We start from the raw sequence: 10,690 nt of genomic DNA, 5'->3' as shown, positions 1-10,690 counted from the left end.
CAATATCGCTCTAATTCACTTTTCTTCCCATCCCTTGAGCTACTGTAACAAGTGAATTTCCCCACTTTGGGATTAAATAAACTCTATGTGTCTATTACTTTCAAACATGGAAAAACAGAACAATGGAAAACTTCCATTAAATGATATGTTATATTGTTATATTAGGTTAGAAGAGAGTATAAAGAAAACCATAAAACACGTGGAGAATTTCTGCAAAATATGAAAGCAGAAGCTATTTTCGTACTGTAGCTAATTCATAGACTGCATATTGTAGCACCAGAAGAAGCAAAAAAACAAAAAGGAGGATGCATGCAAGAAAATAAAACACATAAACAAATGCAGGTGCATATCCCTGACTGAAAATGGCTTCATTCATCTTCGCAAACAGTTTCTCACAAGTGAATGGCAGCTATATAAATCACTGTTTACTCAGCTGTCTGAGAAAACAAATTTCACCAGAAGAGGGAGACATGAAATCCCTGTGAAAATGACCAAACAGCAGCTACGCTCTCCTCGCTCTTGTTTGAGTCTGCAATAGAACAATTCAGCTCAATGCTAATATCATCAAATATTATTAACCTCACAGCCCTACCAATATGAATTTCAGACGCGGTTCCATTACATGCAATTTACGGTGCTGCCGCTGTGCTCATTTCTCTGTGTTTGATTTCCAAATAATTCCTTATGACACCTGTTAGATGAGCCGAGTAGATGTGGGTCATCTTTTGGATTTGGCCTTGACAGTCAGACGAGGAGGAATTTTCTTCCTGGCAGTCGTTCGCTTCACCTGGACTCTAATCCCATACCATCCATATGACAGAAATAAGTAATCCTGTATCAAATGCTCTTTTAGCTACACAAGTCTAATTCACCGTATCCTCGGAATAGGAATTTAATGTCTCTTCAGGAAATGAATTAATGGCGGACTGTGAGCTCCTCTCCGAGAGAGTTCGAGATATTTTATCACCCTCTTCAAACAGTTCACGCCTTCTTCATCTCCGCTGTTAATTATTTCGTCTATTTTTGGAATAAACGAGTCATTGGGGTCACTTACAATCACCTAATAACACAAAGAAGATGTTTAAAATACAGAAAAACAAGGAAAAAAATTGACGGCGTGTCAGTTAAAAAGTGAAGAGAGAAGAGAAAGTCTAATCTGTCAGCAGGCAGACAGAACAGACTTCATTTTGTTCTTGAGTGCTGAGATGATAGCTTTGGATTTCAAATCATGCGGATTGACGTGATGTGAGACTTTTCAACAATCTCCAATAATGACCTTTTCTCAGAACCTACAAACTGCCAAGTAATAACGTGTCTCGGGTGAAAATAGACAATCTTTTGGCACAGGTGAAAAGTGTTACCTCGCATCTCGCTGGAGATGCTCCCCTCCTACAAAGACCCGTTTCAGCTTGCTTCCACAGGCCCCACGACCCCCACCTCCCCCGGACAAACAACAGCTTCATTCTGTGCCACCGCTGCTGACCTCATTGTCTCTTTGTGAAGGGAAAATCCAGAGTTGCATTCTGTTAAATGGCAAATGGTGCATCGACTGCAAGCGGGACAGACCTTTGCACCACGAGCGCAGGCTTACAGATGAACACGGACACTGCTGACTCTTCTGCAGGACCGTATGCAAGGAAAACATGGTAAGAAAAGGGGAACTCGACATTCACTACACCTTTCCTAATGTACGTCTAATGTATGCATGCCTGACAACAACATAACTGTTACCTCCTCTTTACACCTAGACCCTTCTCTTCAAACTACTCAAACAGCAGTTTGTCCCCTTCTAATGCTTCCTCTCTTTCGAAATAATGTGTCTGTTGACCTAATGCTGAGTGAAATTTCTCACACAGATACTTTCTGAAACCAGTCTTGTTTACTCATAGATTAGTCTAACTGAAATGACACCTTAGCCGCAGGTAAACATAAGCCCAACACTAACACCATGGTATCAATCAGGGGCATCAGTGGTAAAACGTCTGTTTGATCCAAACATTTTCTGCCGGGGTAAACGGAGCTGATCGTTGCTTGATAAAAGTTTTAATTTAACCAGAATTCACTGTGCCACAGTCATGCTTAAAATAGACAACGCTTCTTTGCACAGCACAGGCTTACCTAAATCTATATTTCTGAAACCGCCCCCAGTCCTGGACTACAAAAACTACATATCCAAAAATCACATGTTTAGCTTGCGTCAAACACCACAGTGTTACATGACAGCAGATGGTATGGGATTTATTTAGACTGACTGCGTGCTGTAATTGTATAATTCCAAGTCTGCATCTCACATTTATGGAGAGCTTTATTATAATTACTGCAGTGCTCTCAATATGTTGCTTTTAGAAGCAGATGCTACTTCCACAATCACACACAGACGCTCAGACATCAAAGTAATAAAGAAAATCTCTGAAAATACAAACAGAAAACACAGCCTCATATTATTAAGTGTAGTTCAATGCATAGAAAAATAACTTGAACGAGCTCATTATACTTTAATCACCCAGGAAGAAAGGTGACACGCACCTGTACAAATCTGACTCCATACATCTGGACCGGTCGGTGTTAAAAAAAAAAAAAACACCTGTCCCTTAATTAAACCTGACAGAGCGTGACAGGCAGACTCTTGCTGATGAGCGAATGGTCAGAACACAGTTTTTGTCCTGAGTAAGCAAACTTAGCAAAACTTTATGAAACAAGAATAGAATGGAAGTTGAGGTCTGACATGTCCACTGGGGTTCTTGCAGAGTCTTGATGGAGACACATTATCAGTGATTGAAAACCCAGTGGCTGTCAGTCATCCTTTTCACTCTGAGAAAACAGCAGGAGTTGCAGGGGCCAAAGGAGTGCAAGGCTGGTTAAAAGGATTTCAGTCTACTACTCAAGGTAAGCTCTAGCAGTGCACCGCCCGATGGGCATCAGACATCAGACTTCAATAACAATCTTGCTCCATTTGTGCAAAAAAGAAAAAAAAAAAACAACACTAACACGTTGCTTTAAATGGAATAATGAGACTTTGTACTGTTGCACAACATCTGCAATGCAGTGCCAAGATGTACAGCAGCGCTTTCTTGTGAAAGCTTAGCCTGTAGATTTAGTGTTGAATAAATCTAACTGTCTCTGTGCTGTGCATCTGTGTGCAATATCTAACGGCTGACATTTAACGGTTTCTCTCGGCTCCCATTGGAGCTCAACAAGCATTAACTCCAGTATTAACTGTTGCTTTAGCTCACAGGCTGGTGAGGCTGCTGGCAGCGGTGTGCGCAGTCGGACTTCTCGGAGGATTAGTTGTAGGTGTCTGGTTTCTAGGTGAGTCATTGTGTCTGTGAAAGAATCTCTAAATGAGCTCAGTAAGACACAGGAAGTGGAAATGAATGCGCAAACGGCCCAGTTTGAGATACTTAAACGCCTGTGAATCTTAAGGTCAATGTAAATTTAGACAGAGCTTATTGAATCCCATATTAGCATTTAAAAGGTTCAATTATTTTCTTGATACATATACAGCAGGAGCTGCTTGTCAAAGTTTTGAAAACTAGTTGGAATGCTGCAGTTTAAATTAGTACATGCCAGCATGTTTCAGAAAATTTGGGATCAGGCTGCATCATTTTTTTTGTGTTAACAACACCAAGGAGACCAATAGCTTTAGTCCTGGTACCTAAATGCTTTTCTAAGTGATTTAATTGGCTGACAAGTCTGCACTCATATCACAGAACCATGAGGTTATAATATGTGTAGAATGTGGGTTGGCATCGTCTTGCTGAAACACCCATAAATCTGACCTGAAAACCACATTGTTGCATTGTTATGCTGCATGACAGCATATGCTACTCTAAAACCTCTTCTCTGCATGCAGCAATAACGGTGCCTTTTACGCACGTCATGTCCACTAATGGATCCCCATACCATTACAGATGCTGGCATTTTAGCTGTGCATTGATGTGCATTGGTCCCTCTCCTCTTTAGCTCAGAGGAAAATGTTTTTTAGAAACAATCTCAGATTTTTAATTAGTCAGACTACAAAAGAGTTTTCCACAGAATTTGCCTCAGTCCATCTCGAATGAGCTCGGGCCCAGAGAACCGTGAGGCATTTCTTCATCTTTTAGCTTGCACTTGCGGATACCCGAGTGTTACTGAGCCCTTTCACTGATTTTTATTTTAACCAGCTTTTAATGCAGTTCAAGCAACTCAAGATTGTTTTTGTTTAACCCTTTTCCATACATTTATTTAGATTCTCTGAATATTATGTGCAGCAGATACCTCATTCCTTAAGTCCTTTGCAGTTTTAGACTGAGAATCATTACACTGAAGTTGTTGAACCATTTGCCCACAGAGTTGTGAACCCGTCTCTCTTCTTCTGAAAGAGTCAGCCTCTCTGGAATGCTCTTTTATCCCCAATCATGTTACTCATTAAACTAATCAGCTGTGAGATCTTCCTCTCAAGTTTTTTTTTTCTCATCTAGTCTTACACAACCTTTCCAGGGTTTTGTTGCTCTCATCAGAACTTTTAAAATCAAGTGAGAATATATTTTAAGAAAATATAAACTTTTCACATGTCTTTGTATAGCTAGTAGTTAAACACACATTTTTATTGTTTGGCAAATCATTGCATTAAAATGATATTTCCCTGATTCAGACTTCTGGTGTAAGTAAACTGATACTTTTTTTAATGGACTGTCAAACAATTTTAATGGACAACATGAAAAGTTGATTATTCATTAAATGGTTTGTGTTTTTGGAGCCTTACTATAATCACCAGCTAAAAATCAGGGCAATGTTGGGCTCAGCTGCCCCAATTTAGATTTTTTTATTCACTGCATTGAAGTCTCTCAAATTTGATGGAAACACGCGACAACATTCAAGTTAAGATAGAGAAAACGCATTTTGAAAAATGAATAATTTTTTTTAATTAGCTGTTTTCTAATTAGCTGGATTTGCAGATAGAAATGAACAATATTTAATGACATTTTATTGCTGTCCCAGACGCTGGTCTGTTTTGGGTTCTCATTCAGATAATCTGGTAATATTAGGAAAAATCAACAATGTTTTGCTGCCCATTTTGCAGCCTGATTAAAAGATTATCTCTTTTAATCCACTTTTAGTCAAACTTTTGCTGAGGCCATCGTCCTCCCAAAGTCCAGTGGGGCTCGGGGACACAAAGGAGACATCCTTCTGCAATGTGACGGAGGATATTTCCGTATCTGACTCGCGGAAAGGTCTGTGTGTACTCCCTCGTGGTAGCGTTTCTTTCACTGTTTTATGAATTATAATGCAGCACGTTAATGTGTGGCTGCTTAGCTTATTGTATGTACTTCATTATACCAGGTCATGGGTCACCTCTGAAGTGTTTCTTAATTGAATAGTAACAAAAATTAAAATTCAGCAGCTGCTACTTGTTGTCTTCTCTTCACTCCTGAGAGATGCCCATTGACCGACATGAAAACATCACACATAATGATCTGTTTCTACTGACTACATTAGCATAGATACTTGTGTTTTCCCTAATCAATTCCCACTCATACAGGGAGTGCAGAATTATTAGGCAAGTTGTATTTTTGAGGAATAATTTTATTATTGAACAACAACAATGTTCTCAATGAACCCAAAAAACTCATTAATATCAAAGCTGAATGTTTTTGGAAGTAGTTTTTAGTTTGTTTTTAGTTTTAGCTATTTTAGGGGGATATCTGTGTGTGCAGGTGACTATTACTGTGCATAATTATTAGGCAACTTAACAAAAAACAAATATATACCCATTTCAATTATTTAGTTTTACCAGTGAAACCAATATAACATCTCCACATTCACAAATATACATTTCTGACATTCAAAAACAAAACAAAAACAAATCAGCGACCAATATAGCCACCTTTCTTTGCAAGGACACTCAAAAGCCTGCCATCCATGGATTCTGTCAGTGTTTTGATCTGTTCACCATCAACATTGCGTGCAGCAGCAACCACAGCCTCCCAGACACTGTTCAGAGAGGTGTACTGTTTTCCCTCCTTGTAAATCACATTTGATGATGGACCACAGGTTCTCAATGGGGTTCAGATCAGGTGAACAAGGAGGCCATGTCATTAGTTTTTCTTCTTTTATACCCTTTCTTGCCAGCCACGCTGTGGAGTACTTGGACGCGTGTGATGGAGCATTGTCCTGCATGAAAATCATGTTTTTCTTGAAGGATGCAGACTTCTTCCTGTACCACTGCTTGAAGAAGGTGTCTTCCAGAAACTGGCAGTAGGACTGGGAGTTGAGCTTGACTCCATCCTCAACCCGAAAAGGCCCCACAAGCTCATCTTTGATGATACCAGCCCAAACCAGTACTCCACCTCCACCTTGCTGGCGTCTGAGTCGGACTGGAGCTCTCTGCCCTTTACCAATCCAGCCACGGGCCCATCCATCTGGCCCATCAAGACTCACTCTCATTTCATCAGTCCATAAAACCTTAGGAAAATCAGTCTTGAGATATTTCTTGGCCCAGTCTTGACGTTTCAGCTTGTGTGTCTTGTTCAGTGGTGGTCGTCTTTCAGCCTTTCTTACCTTGGCCATGTCTCTGAGTATTGCACACCTTGTGCTTTTGGGCACTCCAGTGATGTTGCAGCTCTGAAATATGGCCAAACTGGTGGCAAGTGGCATCTTGGCAGCTGCACGCTTGACTTTTCTCAGTTCATGGGCAGTTATTTTGCGCCTTGGTTTTTCCACACGCTTCTTGCGACCCTGTTGACTATTTTGAATGAAACGCTTGATTGTTCGATGATCACGCTTCAGAAGCTTTGCAATTTTGAGACTGCTGCATCCCTCTGCAAGATATCTCACTATTTTTGACTTTTCTGAGCCTGTCAAGTCCTTCTTTTGACCCATTTTGCCAAAGGAAAGGACATTGCCTAATAATTATGCACACCTGATATAGGGTGTTGATGTCATTAGACCACACCCCTTCTCATTACAGAGATGCACATCACCTAATATGCTTAACTGGTAGTAGGCTTTCGAGCCTATACAGCTTGGAGTAAGACAACATGCATGAAGAGGATGATGTGGACAAAGTACTCATTTGCCTAATAATTCTGCACTCCCTGTAGAAGAGGCTTGATCATAAACGTTGACTGAGAGCTTGTCTCTGGAGGGATTTTCAATCAATCAGGTTCAGTGTTTTACAGAATCAGTCCCGAGAACTCCCTCCTGGAGATCCAGCTGGGGAAGCTGCCCACCTGGCTTCCAGTGTGCTATGAGAGGTGGAACTCTTCGCTGGGAACACTGGTCTGCAGACAGCTGGGTTATCTGAGGTGATGCTTTTCCGCAGTCTGCGAGGATCACACGCTGCTTCTTTATAGCACCATTTAAAAAAGCTGAGAGCCCATTCTCTAACTTGGTTTAATTTTAGGTTGAAGGCTCGCCTTATTTATGATCTATTAATACCTCATTTACAATCTTGCTTCACACCTCATGAGACTAAATTATTGCAATACTCACTCCCACCCATTTTTCAAATGTTCCCTTACCAGACTGACCAAGCATAAAGGAGTGAACCTTACTGATATCGGGCCAAACTACACTGACGGCTTCATACAAATTACCTCAGAACAAAAGAGCAGCCTAGAAAATATGTGGCAGTTCAGGTAAGGCAATCTGTCAGAGGACATCACACTCATAATGGTGCAGGGAAAATTGCGTCCGCTAATACATTAATTATGCATCATTAGTTACCCAACTTATTTTCATTTAGGAGGAGTTGTATCACAGGGAAGGTTATCGCTTTGCAGTGTTTTGGTGAGCAAATTAAACTTAACTTTTAATTTGAGTTTGCGCCTCGCACAAAGGCCAGTAGTGTTTTTGTACAAAAGCTTTATATGGGAGCAGGATGAATGATGGCGTCTGCTGCTGCTCTTTCTGACCAACCCAATTCCGTTTCATTTTGATGAATGGATCTCTAGAGTGTGGCACACGAGCAAAGCTACCCAGGATAATCGGGGGCGTGGAGGCCACGCTGGGCAGGTGGCCCTGGCAGGTCAGCCTTTACTACAGCAACCGTCACACCTGCGGAGGCTCCATCATCACCAGTCAATGGGTAGTCACAGCTGCCCACTGTGTACACAAGTAAGACTGCTGACCTGACAAGTACTAAAGGTCAGAGGTTGGAGCCACGATGAAGGATAAAAATCAGTCATTAACAGCTGTACCGGTGTAGCAGTATCAGGATCTACTCTCTCTTTTCTTTTCCCAAATGTCAGCTACAGGCTACCTCAGATATCCAGCTGGGTGGTCTATGCTGGCATTGTGACTCGCAGCTCTGCTAAAACAGCTCAGCATGCAGGATACGCGGTGGAGAAGATCATCTACAACAAGAACTACAACCACAGGACCCACGACAGCGATATAGCACTGATGAAGCTGCGGACCCCGTTCAATTTCTCAGGTCAGTCTTATCGCAGCACTCTTAAAAAAAAAACCCACACACACACACACACAAAAAAAAGTACTTTGGCTTCAGTTTACCTTTTTACATGCTAATAACAATTTATCATAAACAATATAAGTGGTATTGCTAGTGATATACACTTCAAATGAAAAGGCTCCCAATATCTTTAACATCTCACAGAATCAGCTGTTCACACATAAGCTTACGGTCTCAGCAACAATTAAAGCACCGCCTCCAGATGTTTTGAGACATTGAAATTTATTCTCCTTCCTGGCTGCTGAGGGATCTTTAGGTCTGTCTTTGTCATTTTATTTCTTCTTTACCTTACAACATAAGGAGCCTTGAAATGACTATTGTTTTGAATTTACATAAATAAAAATGAACCGAATTACAGATGTAGCTTCCAAAGGACAGAATACATAAATAAGCAAAATACTGTACAGTGTAAAAAAAAACCCCAAAAAAACAAAAAACCAGGCCATCATATAGAATCCAATGAGAGAGACGCAGGGCTATTTTTGTACACGATGCATTTTATGTAGATTCGGTTATATTTAAGTTATTCTGTGAGTTTGTATGGCTGCTACCTTTTTGTTTGCTCTGATCTCAGTGGGAGACAACTTTCTTTATGTTGTATACAGGACCACAGTTGGCTTCTCTATCATAAAAGCTTCCTTGTTTTTCAGCTGTGATTTGATATGAGCGTAGAGACTAAAGAGAAAACAGCTTTCTTGTGATAAACACTGAAGTCTAAACGTGGTAAAAACCACCCTTCTCAGTGAAGGGTGGTTTTATAACACTCCTTAACATGACTTATGAATCCAACCATATTCGCAGTACAACTTAATGTCTCTTGTAACTATTTAAATGTATTAAGAGGCAAAATTCCTCCTTTTGACTAGACACAATCAGGCCCATCTGCCTGCCTCAGTACGACTATGACCTTCTAGGAGGAACACAATGCTGGATTTCTGGATGGGGATACACACAACCCGACGGGGGTAAGATGTTACTACACTGCTCTGCTCTTAAACAATGCATCTCTACTACAAATCTAATCCATACTCAGATGGTGACAGAGTGAGCCAAGTGTGTTAGTGGAGCAGTCCTAAATTGAAACTTTCACCCGTAGTTCATTCACCCGACACCCTGAAAGAGGCGCCAGTCCCAATAATAAGCACAAAGAAATGTAACAGCTCCTGCATGTACAATGGAGAGATCACAGCACGGATGCTATGTGCCGGCTACACAGAGGGAAAAGTGGACGCATGTCAGGTCAGAGGCTTGTTTTGACCACTAGATTTAGCTTCTCTTTTATGAGTAGATGCAGTGAACAGTGTTTGGGTCTACCTCTCCAGGGGGACAGTGGGGGCCCTCTGGTTTGCCAGGATGACAATGTATGGAGGCTGGTGGGAGTCGTCAGCTGGGGAACAGGCTGTGCTGAGCCCAATCATCCTGGAGTTTACACCAAAGTGGCCAAATTCTTGGGCTGGATCTACGAGATGATAGAGGTAAACAGCATTTTTAAATTCTACAGTGGACAATAACTAACTATTTACAGGACAGCACAGAGGTTTAGTATCATTCCATACTTCTTTATTGATCTCGATAGTTAAAAAATACATGCAAAACACATGATCGGCTTAATTATAATTTCATTATATATATATTTTTTTAAAGTTAGCTCCACTTTTGCCAGTTTTAAAACATTATGTAGAAAGAAATGCATCAAAGCAAGCCTGTGAAATAGGTCATTTGTTTTTGTAGAAGTACCCTGCTAGTAACAGCTCTTTGAACGGAGGATATTTACATATCATGGAATACTTTTTTTTTTTTTTTTTTTTACAGGGATAATACTTTTACTTATCTAAAATATTACAATAAATTCTTACATCACTACACTGCAGAAAGCGCTAATTAGATTCATCCATGCCGCTATTTGAATTTCTTTCTTTTTGTATTTTCAGCCGGATTGAGATGGAAACTGTAAAACAGAACAGTGATTTCTAATATTAATTCTTTCCTTATTTTTGCAGAATTACTGAGGAGGGCTCATGAAATACAACAAAAAGAAGGAAGCTTCTGATGAAACTGTTGGAAACGTTAGAAAACTACAGTTATACATGATACTTTTTATTTTACATGTCAGTTATATAATGTACACATAAAGACAGACTGAAAACATCAACATGCATTTTTACGTTATGTTTTTCATGTATTGAAAATAAATTATGCTTCTTATTGTCATGTGTGGTTTCTGAGCCGCAGTTC

At 40.3% G+C, this 10,690-nt stretch overlaps 1 protein-coding gene across 2 annotated transcripts; it reads left to right on the top strand.

Moving 5' to 3' along the window:
• Nucleotides 1–1,501: 1,501 nt before the first annotated feature.
• Nucleotides 1,502–10,661, top strand: tmprss5 (transmembrane serine protease 5). Of its 2 annotated transcripts, XM_084950534.1 has the most exons (13): nt 1,502–1,646; nt 2,748–2,886; nt 3,229–3,309; nt 5,100–5,213; nt 7,151–7,286; nt 7,506–7,619; nt 7,727–7,770; nt 7,935–8,097; nt 8,232–8,416; nt 9,322–9,420; nt 9,552–9,694; nt 9,778–9,930; nt 10,456–10,661. In XM_084950534.1, the coding sequence occupies exons 1-13, from the start codon at nt 1,644–1,646 to the stop codon at nt 10,462–10,464; spliced, it is 1,383 nt and encodes a 460-aa protein (XP_084806660.1). In that variant the 5' UTR covers nt 1,502–1,643; the 3' UTR covers nt 10,465–10,661. The 2 variants fall into 2 exon arrangements, with proteins under 2 accessions (XP_084806660.1, XP_084806661.1); XM_084950535.1 differs by lacking the exon at nt 3,229–3,309.
• The last annotated feature ends 29 nt before the right edge of the window (nt 10,662–10,690 follow it).

The sequence above is a fragment of the Perissodus microlepis genome, chromosome 14, assembly GCF_051167445.1.
Source record: "Perissodus microlepis isolate ML-2025 ecotype Zambia chromosome 14, ASM5116744v1, whole genome shotgun sequence".
Lineage (NCBI taxonomy): Eukaryota > Metazoa > Chordata > Actinopteri > Cichliformes > Cichlidae > Perissodus > Perissodus microlepis.
The sequence above is the reverse complement of the archived record's forward strand: the minus strand, read 5'-3'. Positions and strand labels throughout refer to the sequence as shown.